Raw genomic sequence first — 17135 nt, 5'->3', positions numbered from 1 at the left:
GCAGTCACCCGAAGATGATGCTCTTGAATAACAAGTAAATCATGTGGTGAGGTTATGATAGCAGATTTACTTCAACAAGAGCTCAGAGGACAATCAAAGACTCCTTTGTCCAGCTTAACTCAGCTGAGAAGAACCAGCGGTCAAGGGAACATGCCCTGCGTGCTTATCAAAGAAGATCTAGATCTCTGTCCTCCGTATTACAGTCTCTCATTTAATTTGTCACTCACTACATGTCTGTGGGTTTGGCTTTCAATATATAGCTCTGTGCCTTGTTCCCAGGGCTGTAGTGCTTAATGAAACTGAAACCAACCTCCTACACTGCAATATTCTTTGCACCAGAACAACCTCTGGTAAATAGAGTCCTGTTCCAATATGCAATATATGTATTTTTGGAAAGAACTGATTCCTCCTCATGTTTAAATCTTGTTAAATAGAATCCAATAAACTAAAGTTGTACAGTATCAACCCAAGACTTCTGATTCCACTGACTCCTCACAAGTATGAGAGTACATTTTAATGAATGCTAGCAATCTTAATCTGAGAGAATATGTCACGTTTTGCAACGAACTCATTTCGTCCATTCACCAAATGCAACATATAGTAATAAACAAAAAGTCAATGTGGCCGCCCATGGCCTCCCTACAAAAGAGCACATGTCTTAGCTGTCTTTTGCCCTCCAGCCCAACAACAGCCTCCATTTACCTGCTAATTATTCCTTTAATTTGGGAGTCTTTCTCCACTTGCTGTTGCCGTAGCCTCCGCTCACTGTCCTCCAGTCGATTCTGGTACTGTAGGAGGATCTTATTGGTCTGCTGCTCCTGCGTGATCATCCTCCGCTCGTACTCCTCCAGCTTTTTATGGGACATCACCAGGCGCTCCTTCAGGGAGTTGATCTCCTCCTCGTACTCCTTTACCTGAGGCAGGGATGGAGAGGCGGGTTAGATTTTACAAGCCTTGATTTCCCAGTGGGATTAGTGGCTGCAGTGGCGGGTGCATTTAGTTCATGTAGTTTACTTTTTATGAATATTCATGCAAACTGTAAAGAAGAAAACAGCAACATTTTTATGAACATTTGGCTGATGGTTGTTGTTTCCCACACTATTTAAGGCCTCTGGACTTCTGTGTTAAGAGCAGAGCTCAGTGCCATCTGCTCAGCAGACTCCACGTTCCTGCATTTTACTTATTAATAAGAAGGTTTTTCCTTTAAAGGGCAGGTGTCAAACTTAGAGATGATACCTACCCTGTCCATGCGTGACTCATCCATGCTCTTTGAGTACTCCTTCAGTTTAAATTCCTCACGGTCAATCCGCGAACTTTCAATGTCAGCTGACAGATGAGGCATGTTGGAGACCCAGGCCACTGTTCGCTCATTGGCTGGGGTCGGGGGATTGAGGGTGGATGGAGACTGGGAGCCCTGGGAAGAAAGGCCAGCACACTGAATATGAGAACATGAGTTCTTAAGTGGATGGAAGTCAGTTTCATTACAAGTGATTTTTGAGTAGGCTTTTATTCAAAGTGCCTCACGGCTGCATGAGTTCATATTATTTTGAGCATGGCTGGTCCCTGGTGGGACTCAAGCCCTTAATCCTCACTGTGTTAGAGCCATGCAGTACACAGTGAGATACACACACGCAGTTAAAAGCCAATGTACAGTAACTTTGTCGAGACGTTGAGAAATATCCACAAGAACAGATGCTGATAGAAGAAAGTGGAGGATTTTATTCTCCACAGAGAAGAATAAAGAGAGGGAAATAAATCTGAGGCGTGCAGGTATTACCTGTTTGCTCATGGTGGGTTTGAGAAGATGCTGTTGCTGCTGCTGAGACTGCTGTTGCGGGGACTGTTGAGTGCTCTGAATGGTGGTTCCCTGTGGACTCTGGCTTTCCCTGACAGAGCTCTGCTGGTGGGGCAGGCCCGGGGCAGTGTTGTCTTTGACGGACAGCTGCCGGGGCCCGTGCTGCCTGCCGCCGTAGCCAGACTCTGGTGACTGAAGGAGATTCCCGCTCTGCGGCCGCGTTTTCATCTGAGCAGAGGGAGCAGCAGCTGCGCTGACCGACAGCTGATGGGAGGTCTGGGATTTGACGCGCTGGGTGGGAGGCGGGGCGACTGAAGTCTGGCGCACCGGTTGGACCGTGGACGGGGGTGTGGTGGCCAAGGAGGAGTGGGAGGTTCCTGTCTGCGAGGTCATCCCCAGATTATCCTTCAAGAGAAAACAGGAAAACAACATGTTAGCCTTGTCATCAGCAGACCATGTGAGAGCTTTTACTATCTCGTTGTTATGTTGACTATGTAGCTGATGAAGGATTATCACAGTAATCAAATTAATCAAAATCGATTAAAGGGATACTTCACCCAAAATCCATAATTCACCAATTTTCTCCTCACCGTCATGCCAAGGAAGAGTTTGGAGAACTTTCAGAGTTATCAAAACGCTTGGTAACGGATTTTCATATAATGGCGGCGGATAGAGCTCACTTTTGAATCGTCCAAAACACACACTATGAAACATCCAAATACCTCCATACTGCTCGTGACATGGAAAAATTGATCGGAAAAAAATTATTTGATCTCTGTTTTTAGCCTTGTTGTAGTAGTAGATGTTCTTCCGTGTTTACATCATACATCCAAGAAAAATTGGTGAAAATCGGTGAATTATCGATTTTGGGTGAAATACCGATTTTGGGTGAAGTATCCCTTTAAAATTAAATACATTTAGTAAAACAAACAATCTGAAGTGGTCAGCTTGGGCTCTGGGCACTTGACCATTTTTCCCTTTTTTCTATATTCAAAAAATGTAATTTGTTGGAAAACTAGAATAAGTAAATGGAGAAAAAAATAGAGTGAACATACATTTACCTGCACGTGCATGGACATCTGCCTTCGTCCATAGTCAGCCCTGCTGTAGTCGTCACTGTAGCTGTGTGAGTGGATGATGCTGGGCTGGCCCAGGTGAGTGTCCCTAGTCCTGAGGGTGGACAGGTCCTCGCTGCGAGAGAACCCCCCGTGGGCGAACTGTGGCATGTAGGCCTGGTGGGAAGGCTCCGGCTCTGGGGCCAGGAGCAGGGGCGCTGGGGGTTGAGCCCGGCTGTGCTGGTGATGGAGCTGTTGCTGCTGAGGCCCGTCAGCTGTCGCCAGATGAAAGAGGGGATTCTGGAAGGAAAGCGGGTAGCGCATGGCGGCGGCCTGCTGTTGCTGCTGCTGGGATAGCGAGTCGGTGGTGGTGCCCATCTGGCTCAGCTGGCCCAGCCGAAGGCCGCCGGACATGCTGGAGCCGCCAGAGCCAGCTGACAACCTCCCACCGGCCCGCAGCTGGCTGCTCAGGCCCGACCCCAGGCCGCCACCGCCTCCGCTGCTCAGCCCTCCGAAGCTGCCCATGCCGGCGATGGAGGCCTGGGAGGAGTTGAGCATGTCCACCGACTGCAGGTTAGACACGCTGTTCATTCGGGAATCCTGGAGGTCCATCATAGATACGCTTTTATTGACACTGATCACCTAGATTATAAGGGATATGAGAGGCTAGTGCGCCCCATGCTATTTTGATATGTTAGGTGGCCACGGATGATATGGGTGAGGGTGGTGCGGGTGTTTTTACCGCGAGGCCTGGATATCGGAATGCCTCAAAGTATTTCCCAGGAAATACCGCTAGGATGAGTTGCGTGGTGAATCAGTGGAAAAAAAGCAGATGTCATGATAAACTACAGCCTCGATCACACGATGGCAGTTTCCATTCAGTATGACTAACATGCACGCCATACTAACCTCACGCTGATAAGGATAAACCTAGTGGATGGGATGATGATTCCCCATGTCAGTGTGATAGAACTCACCTTAGGGTCTGGTTCGGTGATGTCCGAGCTGCTCGTGCAGTAGGCGGGGCTGGATCTGGCCAGGGGAGGGCGCGATACATAAAACATTTCTTTGGAGGACACTCGATGAGGGTGGTCGCGGTCCTGAAAACTCAGCTGGGCGCGGGATGGCATGACCCCTCCGGTGGAGGTGGGGGAAGGCAAGCGAGTGATATCTATAGAACTGGAGAACAGCAGTGAGTGAGGCCGATAATAGCTCCAGGTTGACACGATGAGGTCATGTGCTGCCACAAAGAGTATTCTTCTGAATATTCAACAGAAACAGCAGCAGGTCCAAAACTATACAAAGGTGTAGTGGAGGACGTCATTAGGTCCTTTACTGAAGTAAATGCACAAATACAATGTGAACATACTGTGAAAATACAAAAGTTTACACTCGGTTAGATGGTTTAAATAGGTGTCACAAGACACTGAAGAAGAAGCTGTTTTTTCTGTAGGAGGTCACAAGCCACAATGTAAGGGATAGTTCAACATTTTGGCAAATTGACCCATTGCCATAAAGTTTTAGGAGTAGGTTTGTTACTTAATTGTTGGTGCAAGCTATTTTTAGAACGACGGAGCAGGGCCGCGAGGTGAGTTTGATGAGGGAAACCAAGAAATCCCATGAGCCTCTGTACTTAGATGACGATTATGGCAATGGGCCAATTTGCCAAAATGTTGAACTATCCCTTTAACAACATGTGATTTAAGTCAATCTTTTTTTTCTTTTTTGCGTTTTTTGTCTATAATGTTTTGCTCTGAAATGCAGTAAAGTATAAGTGAAAATGTTCAACAAGAGAAAATTCAAAAATCCTAGTTTCAGCATTTGGCATCAAAGTTTTTTGAAACAATAGACAGCAGCTGCTAAAAAAAAAAATTAAAATGCCAGTGAAATCCCATCTGCTTAGTGAAGCTGTTATAATGTCAGAGGCGGCCTACCTATTAGGATCCCTCATGAGATTTTGAAACTCGGACGAGATGCCCCTGTTGAAGCTGGGCCGTGACAGCAGCCTGTCTGTCTGTCTCTCCTGGACCCTGTCCGTCTGGTGGCTGGGCTGCCTCTGCAGGTGTGGGTTACGCAAGGCCATGCTGATGTCATTGAGGAGGCGAGGCAAAGGACCCAGTTTGATGATGGCATCCTGTGGTTAACAGGAAAAAGAAAATGAGCTTTGCTGCAGATTTATAAAATAATCTCTTTTTTTTTGTTGCTTTCATATCTAACGCTAGGGTTTCATTAAAATGCCATGTATCCACCTCCACTCACCTGGTGCTTGTAAAAGTTAATGACAGCTCAAGTTTGATTAATGACCCGTGGCCTCATTTGGCAAAATATTTCAGATGAGAGAGCAGAAAGACATATTTGATACTGAAATGTTGAGATCCATTTTTTAAGTGATACGTCCTGTCTGAATTAGATTTAGTTTGACAGTAGGGTAATAAAAACGGAGGTGATGGACGAGGGGTGGACATGATAAGATGAACACCCTTATTACTGTTATTCAGTGCAACAGCTTTAAAAGAAGCACAACTTGGAGACTCAGAGGTGTAGACTCAACACTGGGAAATTAATCTAATCTGTAACTGTTGGTAGTAATGTAGTGCACAGCATTTAGTTTTATCAAGTGAAGCTCTAATTTTTCCCCTTTACATATCAACAATGTCAGACATTGTCAAATCGCTGCATCAATGTGATAAAAAATATTATCACGAGACAAACGATTAAGCCCATCCTGTGCAAAAAGACAAAACATTCATGTGATAAAATTGTGGTTCATAATGACACATGGTGTAGTGATTAAAAATAAAGCAATAACAAATAATAAGCAAGATAATGAAGGAATTATCTTTAATGACGCGAGACACACGAAACCGAAATACTAAATGAAATGTTGAAAACTGTTTTTAAAAAAAAATAATGTTCTGTGGTGGCAAAAAATGTTGTTCCTTATTTAAAAAAGGATGACTGAACACGTCCGCTGTCTTTCTTGAGTTTTAATAAAAGGCATTCATGAATGGAGTCACACACACAACCGAACAGGAGTACAGTCAGTGAGTGAGTGCCCTGAAGACGTTCTCAGGGCGCTATCTTTATAGTTCCCAAAACACATTTGAACAGCAGACAAAATATATGGCACTGATAGCTGTGCCTGGCTTCACCGCCAGGACACAACTCCCCTTGTAAATTAACACAGAGCACCGGTGATTTGTGTCTGGTGTATGTCATACAGGTATCAGAAAAGGATTAGCTGAGTGCCACTTTCCACAAGGTGAAAGGAAGTTCACTTAATTAACATGGTTATACAACCCTTGTAAGGCATACAATGGGTTACACCAACATTTCCCATTACAGTTCCTACAGTAAGATTGTCGTTAACTGCAATATTATTAAGAATGTGTCCCAATAACAACTAGATATGATGCTCATTGTTTACAACAGAGTTCATGATGTATACGATGTGTCATGTGTGGGTTTACCTTGCTGAGCTGACCCATAACCTCCCATAGGAGGCTGTGCAGTATAGACAGCTCCCTGCCCAAGTCGATGTATCCCTCAAAGCCACCTGCATTGCTGACACTGTCCAGGTTGGAGATGTCGTACAAGAAGCGCTGCATGGAGCCCCATTCCATCTCTAAAAACTCATTCATGAAACACATGTACTCCTCTTTAGTGCCAAACCTGCAGGTGAGAAGTGGAGAAAGAGAAAAACAACAACTGAGTCATGCATTAAATGAAACTGACATAATTATATGATATGACAAAAGGCTCTGTCTCACAAACACAAATGTCCTCAGTTCTAACTACCATTGTTTTCAAGGCTAAAACACACATAATTCCATCAATATAGGCAAATGCAATTGTGTCAATCAGTTGTTCTTGACACTGTGTTGTTTTATCATTACTGAACTTCACAACTTAACTTTTGCAGCTAAACCGCAATGAGGAAAAGGCAACATGGTCACTTTTTAGTCCGGCTGAGAAATAACATTCTACTTTTCATAGCTTTACTGGCTGCTAAACAGCACCAACAGTTAATGGTGTCAGCCAGGATTCACCATTCATCACTGCACCTGGGTACAAGTGTTCTAGGTTTGAGTGTTTCATCTGTATGCAGACGACACTGTCATTTACTGTTTAAATAAAGTGTTCTTGTACATAAAGAGATTGGTTGTTTGTATATTTTTTATTTAACTGATTGTTGGAACTGACCGAGTTAGTGTCTGTTATATATCAATGTCCTGGTTAGTGACTGGCTTCAAAGCATTATGGATGTACTAAATAAAACAAAAATGCAACTGACTTGGAGAAGTTAGCCAGGATTTGCACTACTTTAGCGATGAGGGTGAGTGTGCGTGATGTCTGCTCGTCAGGATACTCCTGGGTGAGGTTGAAGAGAGATGGAGACATGATGGCAGGACAGAGGAAGCGTAGAAAGAGGGAACCGCTGATGAGGCGGTCGGCGATGTCTTCCCGACCCCTCTCAGCACAGCGCACTCTCCAGGAGGCAAAAACTTCCTTTAGCTCTCGAGGGAAAACACTGTGAAGGGACACACCACAGGATCAGACACAGACCCAGGGTTCCTCTACTTCCAAATGAAAGCAGGGAGAAATGAACATGTTTGATACAAAGAATCCTTTTTTTTTCTCAACTTACCATTGGGAGTTAACAATCTTGCAGAGTGCCAGTTCACAGCACATTCGGAGATTGGCTTGGTGGTCTGGGAGTACAGAGGGTGGTGTTCTCATGGGGTCCACTTCACAATTTTCCTCTGACTCATACAAGGCCCTTATGAACTCCCCTACAAATGACATTTCATTAGCAACTCACGGCAAAAACGATCTCAAAGAGCAGTTCAGTGTTGAAACCTTCAAGCAGCTGTAGCTGGATTTATTCCAGCTAAAACACTTTTAACTGAAATATTCATATTAATTCTCTAGTCAAGGGATAGTTTAGGTATTTTCATAATTATTACACTCCTGAAATGAGACATATATATTTTTTTATTATTAGCGAAGTATCTGCAGATGGTGGATCATGCTGGAAATAGTGGTCCCAACCTCTGAAGTAAGAGTCAGGTGTTTATATGTCTACTTGTTAAAACATGCATGCATAAATCTGGGTTTATGTACAAGGAGTTTGCAAAAAACATCAACGTTTGACAGCTGCTTCTTATTTTCAGACATCAGACAATTGTGCTAAACTGGGATAAGCACACGTCATCATACTCCACAAGGCAATCTAAGAAAGAAAGTAAGTTGGAAAATAATAAAAATCTGAAACTAACCAAACTATCTCTTCAAGCAAAATAAAAAAAGAATGAGTCAGACTGAGAGAAAGTGGGCAACAGTGTCTTAGGAAGAATCTTTTTACTTTAATTAAAAGTTTTGTCATTCAAAAACTTCCAGAAGTTCATCTCCTGCATTGGAAATGAACTTAAAATTAGTGTGAGCAATCTGCAACTGCCTCACTGGCAACTCAAATGGCAAGAAGCCCGTTGTTCTGACTCACCTATAGCGTCCTTGAGGTACTTATGTCCAATCAGTTTGAGGTACTCTTCTATGGCTTTGGTGGCCAGAGTGTTCTCTCTGAAGATAAGGTGTTCTCGGTCGATGAATCTGTCTACCTCACACATCGCCATGTCTGAAAGGAAATCCTGGAGAAGCAGAAGACTCAATTAGACTTCTGGACGACAGTGACAGAAAAAGCGTTTCTGATCAGTCTGACAGATACCAAAAAGGTTCAAACGGAAGCGTCGCTGTCCGGTACCTTAGCTTTTCCCGTGCTCTGCAGTATATGCACCAGTGCACAGGCCACTTCCTCTTTGCTCTTGACACTCAGCACCGGCTCCAGCACGGCACACAGGGTGCGGTAGTTATTGGTGACATACTCGGCGAACTCCTTGTACAGCTCCATGGGCAGGATGTTCATGGTCTGGAAGCGGGATTTGAGGCGTAGGGATGCGTTGATGATCTTCCCTCCTCCGACGCCAGCTCCCTTGGTGAGGACGCTGGGCTGGATGACTGGGTACCACTGCTCCACAAACTGACGTCCTGTGATGCTTGAGATGGGGATGCTTACGAGTCCTAAGTATGTGCTCTTTTCCTATGAGGGAGATTTTAGTTGTCAATAAACATGTGTCAAAGACATTTATTTTCCAAAAATAATTTGAAATGTTAAAAAAAAAAGTTCATTTAAGGCTGCAGCGCTGAATTAATAATGAATAGCAAGACTAACACTGGATCCCTGGAGTGTTGTTTGATGCTAGAAATGAGTTGTTGTTGGTGGTGCTACTCTTGTATTAAATTGAGAGTAATAAAAATGATCATATTTGTGCCTCACTATTCATTTTCTTGCTTCTAAAATCTATTATTTTGGACAAACTAAAAGGAGCAGAAAATAGGCTATTTCCTGTCAAATAACACAATGTCCAAAATGCTGTGTGTGCAGGAGGTTTGTAGAGTTGTTGGTCTAAGGCACAACTCATTCTTTTTGTAGTATTATTCTTTTTTGAGCCCGCACTTCACCTACAAACCTTACTTTGTTACGTACCTACACTACATTTATATAAGAAACATTCATATTTCTGCATCTCTCTACTGTAGGTGAGATGATGCTTTACTAATCACAACACATTACTCCTGTTGTAAAATTGTTAGGGAGCAGGTGGATTGTTCCAGGGTTGATGAAGAGTTTTTTACTTCCACCTCTGCCTTGAGGAGTATTTGAATGTTTGAGTATTTTTTATTCCAATAAAAATCACAGCAGAGCTTTAAACCTGCAGTATTAGATTTATTAACCACTTTGAGGCAGCGAAATCACAGAAACGTAGTGCTCGTTCACACATGGAGCTGTTAAATTATCATTGAGTTGGTGTTTCTGGCCACCTGGATAAAGTCAGTTATTTTTTCCACTCTGTTTTTGGTCTCCACCAACCCCTGAGGGGGATATCCGGCTCTTTAGCTGCTAAATGCTCCACCATGTTCGCCAGCTTGTCATTAGCTGTGTCTGTGAGCAGGTACTGTGAAATGGGTTTTTAGAGCTGCCTGCTGTTGTTAAAGCTGACACAAACCTTGAGGCTGGACTTATAAACAATAAACAGAAACATCCAATAAAGCTTCATAAAGACTCAGGATGATTCAATTCAATTCACACCATCACATTCACCTCATCATATTTGAGTGAGTCTTTATTCCCATAAAGTCTAAGGAACAGGAAGCTGAAACACAGCACTCTCAGACCTCCATGTTACAGATCTCTTTGTCACCTTGCGTCTCTTCTTGTCCGTCTCCTTGTATAGATGAAGGCGTAGGTTGCGGACGGCTGGCAGGTTGTTGAATTCAAAATGCTCGCCCCAGAAAACGGTGTCGGTGCGGGGCTTGCTGGTGGTGCGCGCGTACAGCATGTCGTCCAGACAAAGTTCGCAGTAATAGCGTTTCTTGGCTGGAAGCTCGCGGGCCTCGATGATCCACAGTTTGAGCACATTGTCCACCCTCCGGCTGTTGTCCTGGGTAGAGATGAGGTAAGGTCAAGTAAGGTCAAGTGCGTCTAATAATAGAGCCATTATTAAACTGCTCTACAGAAAAAAGAGGTTGTGATGCAGGGGTAGGGAAATAAAATTAACGGCAAAGGGACAAGATATAGAAGCAGAGACGGTGCGTATGAATAAAGGGTGACAGCAGGTCAGCCTGCAGGAGAACACAATCAATGACGGGAAAGAAATGACTGGTGCCATAGTGGTTGATCTACTGTGGCTGTACTTGATAAATTGCTATCAACTCTGAGCTTTAATACAGCAACAGAAGACGTTGTGACAGACAAAAAAAAGAAAGATTAAAAAAAAAAAGGATAGGAGGAGCAGAGAAGTCGAAATGGCTGAAAGAAACAATCCACTTAAACATACTGTACGAACATACAAATGACACAATGCACATGTGCTACAAAGACAGAGGACAAACAATGGTGGTAATGTTTCTGTAGACAGCTACACTCCCTTATCATGATCACAAAGCTCAAGCTATATTTGACATCCCCCATGGGAGGAGAGAGAACCATGCTGATTGCAGAGTGATGTTTCAGTGAACAGGGGCTGAGTCATTTTCGACTGGGGCTGAAATGCCATTGTTGTTAGCCCCCCTGTTTGCTTCAGACTATTTACATTCTAATTTAGGCAGCTCAGTGCGTGAGAGTCGGTGAGATCCATAGTTCTTAAGTTCTACATTTGTATGCTCTTTGATAACCAGCGCCAAACACGAGACATAATTAATTCCAAACCTCTGAGTTGGAATGTGCTGGGCATCTGGTGGCTCAGTTTGCTAGTGCACATACAGTGCAGCAGCAGCAGCATGGGCTCGAGTCCTCCGCCTTGATATGTCACATCCTCCCTAGTTTCCGTCTTATCACAGGGTGGAGGGGCCGCTCTGCCTTTTTTTAAACAACTCCAAACAATCAAAGTTCAAAGAGAGATTCAAAAGGCTCACAATGAGTCCTTCTCTCCGCAGCCAGTCTTATCACTGTGGATGCATCTGGTCCGAGATGCTCGGTGCTTGTTGTTGTTTGGGGCTAGAGCGAGGAGGGGGCGGGGGGGTTGGGTGGGTTTTTTTTTCGGAGACAGCCCCCACATGGAGTCCTTGGAGCACCATGACTCAGCCAGGACCCCTGCAGCCCGAGCATCTGGACCAGGCATTCAGCTCGGGTGATGTTTCAACTCAGTCAGGCTTAATAACTCCTAAGTCTCTGGGTGCCATCAAAGCTGCATATCATGTATGCCTGTTCACTTTTTTAATAACACAGCGGGGACATATGGGACAATTTCACAGAATTATGAAATCTGGGCGAGAGCGAGGATAGTGCATCTACTCTGAGCTGAAAACGAAGGACTCGGCTTTGTCTGCCACTACATTAAAGCTGCACAGAGGAAAGGGTTTCATGTTGAAAGACGCCATCTTATCTCCGTCACTGACACAGTAAAGCTGGTTCTCATCTGTGCTAATTAATTATCATATGGACACACTGACATTAGGCTTCATGCAAGCACATTTTCACATCCTTATCCTGAGGATCTCTCTTATCTGTCAGGGTTTGTTCATACGGGTGTTCCAAGTCGGATTCAACAAACTCTCCTAACTTGACAACAAATCAGCCCTCCATACATGTTTGTGACATTTCGTTTCAATCAATGCTCCTAAAACTATGTAACCATATAAGGATTCCTGTTCAAAACCAAATAGTAGAAGGAAGAATTTCACACCGTGCTCTGGGTAACCAGCAGACAAAAAATAAAAATGAAAAAGTTCAGCAGGGTCAGAGGTCACACCCGAGGACCAGAAATAATTAGAAAATCGGAAACTTCCAAATGAGAGGAAGAGGATACAGTTACATGCTAAAAAAAAGTCTCATAAAAGTATTTCTGCCATGAGAGGTCAGAGGGATATGAGCATCACGGAGATATTACTTACAAGGGAGCATTATATTCTACAGGAGGTGTGTGGTGTAGTGAACAGTGGTCCTGAGGCAGCTGTTTTACACATCTGTACATGGCTTTTATAATCATTTGTGAATTTTGTTGAAACCTAAGAGAAAATTTTAATTAATATAATCCGCCGACTGCCAGACATCCTCTCCTATCCACAGTTGAACAATGCATAAACCACCTGTTTCCTCTATATCACCACACAACATCGCTTTTTTTTTCTTTCCCTCGTTTCTTACTGTTTTATGTTGTTCTTCACATTACTGTAAATCTTATTTTTTTATGTTGAATGTTTGTCTTAAGGAGGACCACTTGACAAGCGCTTGGGTTTTTTTGGGGGGTTTCTCCTGCACATTTGCTGTATCTACTGTATGCATTGTATGTATTTTTGTTGTTCCACTCTTTTATCATGCTGCAGCTGTTCTATATATTTTTTTTTTCCAAGTGCTAATAAATAAATAAAAAGACCATATCTGTCCATACGTGTGGTTCTTGCATGAGGCTCAATGTCTCAGAGAGAGCAGTGAGAGAGCTCATCTTCTACCTTTGGGTCCCCTCAGTACCCTGTAGTATCATGTATCACAGACATGCTGCGCTGGTAAACATCAGCCTGCTGCGTGCAATTTACTGATATCACTTTACCTGATTTGTAGATATCAAAGTTTTTCACAACAGCAATTTGAATCCTCCACCCTGCCATGTTACCTTGTGCAGCTTGAATATTTGCTTGGAGAAGCGGCTAAATTGTTCAGCACAGACACACACAGACACGAGGATGGAGTTCACACAGAGAAATGAAGCGGTGCGCTCTTATTGAAAACAGACAACAACGGGAGACGGGGAGGAGAGAGAGAGACACACAGACAGAGGGATCATCCTTGTTTTTGTTTTTTTTCTTCCTCTACCGCATCCCTTTCTCTCCCCTCACCTTGTTGGGCTTGACAGCTCTCTGCAGGTTCTCGATCCATTTGTCTCTCTCTGCAGCTGAGCGACACGCAAAGCACTTGGTTCCCGATGCCGTAGTCACCTGAGGTTATAGCCAATGGTAAATTCAACAACCACAGCCATTAGTAACTATGGAGACTGCAACGAAGGCGCCAAAATAGTGTCTTGCATTCACTCTCAACCTCTGTCATGTTCCACTAATGGAAAGGTGATGGGCAATCTAACAGACTCCTGCAGCAAATCATGTAGGGACTAGAGCTCACTTTCACTGTTCCTGTGTCGTCCATTTTTTTAAAACATGAACAAAAAAATTATTTCACATCAGTGTCACTTGTCAGGAACAAGAGTTTTGTTGCTATCTACTTCTGTGAACACTTCACTTGAATGGTGAGTGTGGTGTTGTTTGTCCACACCGTGCAGCTAGGTCTCACCTCAAAGCAGTACTCTTGTCCCAGGATGCTGGAGTGGACAGGTTTGATGATGGCGTCCTCATCCAGAGTGAGGTCCAGCGCCTCTGCGGCGCTGCTGGGAGACAGCAAGGACTCATGGGAGTGGGACTCTTTGAAGCTCTGCATCAAACGGGTCCTGAGAGAAACGATAGTTGTGGTTAGATGTGGAGAAGAGACAGAGCGGCGCTCGTTCATTGAAGATGGTCTTCCACCTTAGTCGTGCACACAAGAACGTAAAAGACATGATTTCTGTCAAAATAAGGTGATTCTGTGTTAATTCTACATTTCAGTGGGTTCATTGAAGCTCTTGGAAGATTTCACCCATAAATTGCTTATAAGGAATGACATAACCACCGTGATGTCACCCAGCTGCAACCTCCAAGACTGAAAAATGAAGCCAACACAGAAGTACCAGGACCTGTAGTTTTTCAAACGGCCACTAGAGGCTGGCTCCAAAAGTGAGTCAATGCCCCATAGACTCCCATGTTAAACTGTCCAACTTTACAGCAGAAATAAACCTGGTACACAAAACTATTTTGGTCTCTCCAACTCATTACCTCCTTCATGGCACCTGGAGGTGATTTGTTTTAAACTGTAGGGCATTATAACATGGAAGTCTTTGGGGAATGACTCACTTTTAAAACCGGCCTCAAGTGGCCATTCGAGGAACTGCAGTTTATGGCGCTTCTGTGTAAGCTTTATTTGTCCAGGGTTTCTTTTCATCCTTATCTGTTTCTGCTGGCAATCAGTCATACACAATGTGTTGACCCACAACATTAACACAATGACAAACTCACTTAATAAGATCTTTCACCTGTAAAAAAGACATTTAACTGATCTATCGACAAATTATACATCAAGAAAAACCTCAAAAATACAATACATTTTCTTTTAATACGTTCAATTTCAGGTAAAGATGTTACCTTCACTGTCTTTATAATGTATCTGACTTTCCAACTTTTTAGCTGGTTTTGCTTCTGATAGCAAGTAATTAATATTTAGTCAAAGCTATTAACCTTGTATCGCTAAAGGGTAAAGGAAAGAAAGATGAAAACACGCCAGCCACTGAAAAATAAGGCAAATCCTTTTAAGTGTCCATTCTTAGTGATCTAACAGACAGCTGTGACCTGAACAGACACAAGACTCGTTCGTTGAATTTGAAAGAAAATCCAGTAGATTGAGTGGACGGCAAAATGACTGATCCTGTGCTCTTATTCTGAAATGCTCATTATGACCATGTTTGAAATGTAAATGATGGCTTGTATCATATCAGCATTTACGCAACATCAAAAGAACGTTTCCTTTTTTCACAATGCGTTACAGTTTTGTCTATTTTCATTGCAGGTTTCCGAACAAAATATTTAAGAGCAGATATCTTAACTTTTGGTATTAACATTTACAACTGTCTACTTTCTAGTATTTCCCCCACAGGCAAAACATTTCTAAACTCTACACACAATCATTTAGAATAGCCTTGATAATACCATTAATCCTAACACAGATACAGAATGTAAAAGACTCGGGGTTTCCACTAAAGCCTGGCCATCTGCTCACCTACACACTTCCTCCCACACACACACATGCATGCACCAAGTACGTAAAATTACAGACCAGCTCAGCAGAGAGTCGCTACCACGGATGTATGACGGCACAGTTAGTCTAACCAGAGAACGAGAAGGAACGGTCAGGTGTGATGAAGCCCCCCCCCCCTTCCCCCAGAGAGGAAAAGAGGGATGAAAAGGAGGAGGAAAAAAAGTACAGATGCTGTAGAAAAAAACTGTGTTTATCCTTCGTGCTGCATCCGACTCTCAGGCTCTCCCCTGCGCTTTCACTGCTTTTGTCTATGTTCAATCATAACGTTCATCAACAGAGCACTGATTACATGTACATGTAGGGGACTGGGGGGGGGGGTAGAGAAACACGGAGAGAAAGAGAGAGAGGGAGAAAGAGAGAGAGATAAAAATAGACCCAAAGGAATGAGTCAGATTGAAGAGAATACAGAGGAGAGGAGAGAGAGAGAGAGAGAGAGAGTGAGTGGGGGAGGTCATGAGAGGATGTGAGAGGAGGGAAGACTGATAGAGAAAGAGGTGAGGGGTGGGGGATCGAGGGAGAAGACCTCTCACAGGAAATCACGTTGATTATGTAAAGAGTGGATGTGTTGGACAGAAAGACAGTGTGTGAGTGGAGGAGAGGAAGGAAAGGAGGGGAGGATGTGAATGGGTCAGAGTGGATGAGGGGAGTGGGAAGAGAGGGTCTCGGTGGGGGGTTGACACACCTTGTGGATTACAGTTAACGCGTCACGACTGATGAAGCACACGACTGAGAACACACTCAGCAGCAGTGATGACAGACCAAACACAAAGGCTGAATGAGCAGATAGAAAACTCTCAGACTGTGGTGATACTGACACATCGTCAGTGAATCAGGATCATTCATTATAATAGCTTCTATAAAATTATATGTCACTTGTCTCCTGAATAAAAAATACAATGATATAGACTCAGATATAGAACACTAAAATAGAAATTGAAACAGGTTGCAAAACTGTTCAATTAATAAAATATTAAAATGGTACAAATGTGCTTAAGGCACTTAATAGATTGTTTGACAACTGCTGTGCAAATGTAATATCTTTGATTTTTGGTGTGTTTGTTGGACAAAAGTGAAAGACATGAAGAAGTTAGTTTGACTTTTAAAACTTCTGGACACTTTACTCTTGATACTGACGTTAAAGGACTAATTAATTTAAAATAGATGAATAAACAAAAGAAAAGTTGGCTGCAGAGTAACGTTGAATTAATATTAAAGGAGTGAGATGCTAATTGAATGCTACATTTCTGACAAAATTAATTGCCAACAATTTGGATTCATTATTATTTTCAGAGCAAAAACGTCAAACGAGCAGGAACGGGCTTTCAAAAAAAGATGATTTAGCGCTGTAGGTTTCTCTGCTTCATGTGGGCTTCAGCTGCTGGTCGACCACAGCAAAACATGAAAATGTCATACTGGCATCTGAGAAACTGTGGAGTAGAAACACTGTGACTATTCTAACTGTTTCAGAGAACTGAATGAGCACATGGAAGTTTCCAAATTAATTGAGAGCAAAAGATGAATCTGTGATGAAATCCTTGTAAACCTGTCACATCTGAGCAGCTCCAGATGGATAAGGAGAGATGCAGAAAGTTTCTTATTGAAAAGGATCTGACTGATGGTGAAGAGAGCATTTGGTTATATACAGTATATAGATTTAAAAAATGATGTAGCGTAATTTCTAATAAATGATCAATATTAATAAGTCGCAGCTCCTCTAACGTGATGATTTGCTGCTTGTCTGCTTCATTTGAATGCAAAGTGAATGTCTTAGGACGGTTTATTGGACAAGACATTGCCTCTGCCTGCAGCAAACTAACTGTGATGGGCCCTTTTC

The 17135-nt window shown here is 43.1% G+C and overlaps 1 protein-coding gene across 25 annotated transcripts in view; it reads right to left on the bottom strand.

The window, feature by feature from the left end:
- syngap1b (synaptic Ras GTPase activating protein 1b) overlaps window positions 1–17135 on the bottom strand; it is a 154581-nt gene that overhangs the window by 21088 nt on the left and 116358 nt on the right. For 6 of the 25 annotated variants that reach the window (XM_085803589.1, XM_085803596.1, XM_085803593.1 and 3 more), the window contains 14 exons: window positions 13691–13844; window positions 13243–13341; window positions 10110–10349; window positions 8612–8947; window positions 8354–8498; window positions 7499–7643; window positions 7145–7381; window positions 6321–6522; window positions 4785–4984; window positions 3828–4029; window positions 2851–3450; window positions 1778–2200; window positions 1241–1414; window positions 703–914 (listed from right to left, as the gene is read on the bottom strand). In XM_085803589.1, coding sequence (XP_085659715.1) covers window positions 703–914; window positions 1241–1414; window positions 1778–2200; window positions 2851–3450; window positions 3828–4029; window positions 4785–4984; window positions 6321–6522; window positions 7145–7381; window positions 7499–7643; window positions 8354–8498; window positions 8612–8947; window positions 10110–10349; window positions 13243–13341; window positions 13691–13844 — 3369 coding nt within the window. The remainder of the gene's footprint in view (window positions 1–702; window positions 915–1240; window positions 1415–1777; window positions 2201–2850; window positions 3451–3827; window positions 4030–4784; window positions 4985–6320; window positions 6523–7144; window positions 7382–7498; window positions 7644–8353; window positions 8499–8611; window positions 8948–10109; window positions 10350–13242; window positions 13342–13690; window positions 13845–17135) is intronic. The other 19 variants (XM_085803590.1, XM_085803597.1, XM_085803594.1 and 16 more) reach the window with 5 other exon arrangements.

This window comes from Trachurus japonicus, chromosome 16, assembly GCF_045865225.1.
Source record: "Trachurus japonicus isolate A0001 chromosome 16, Traja_1.0".
NCBI classification, from domain to species: domain Eukaryota; kingdom Metazoa; phylum Chordata; class Actinopteri; order Carangiformes; family Carangidae; genus Trachurus; species Trachurus japonicus.
Note: the sequence above shows the minus strand (reverse complement) of the source record. Positions and strands in the feature narration are given on the sequence as shown.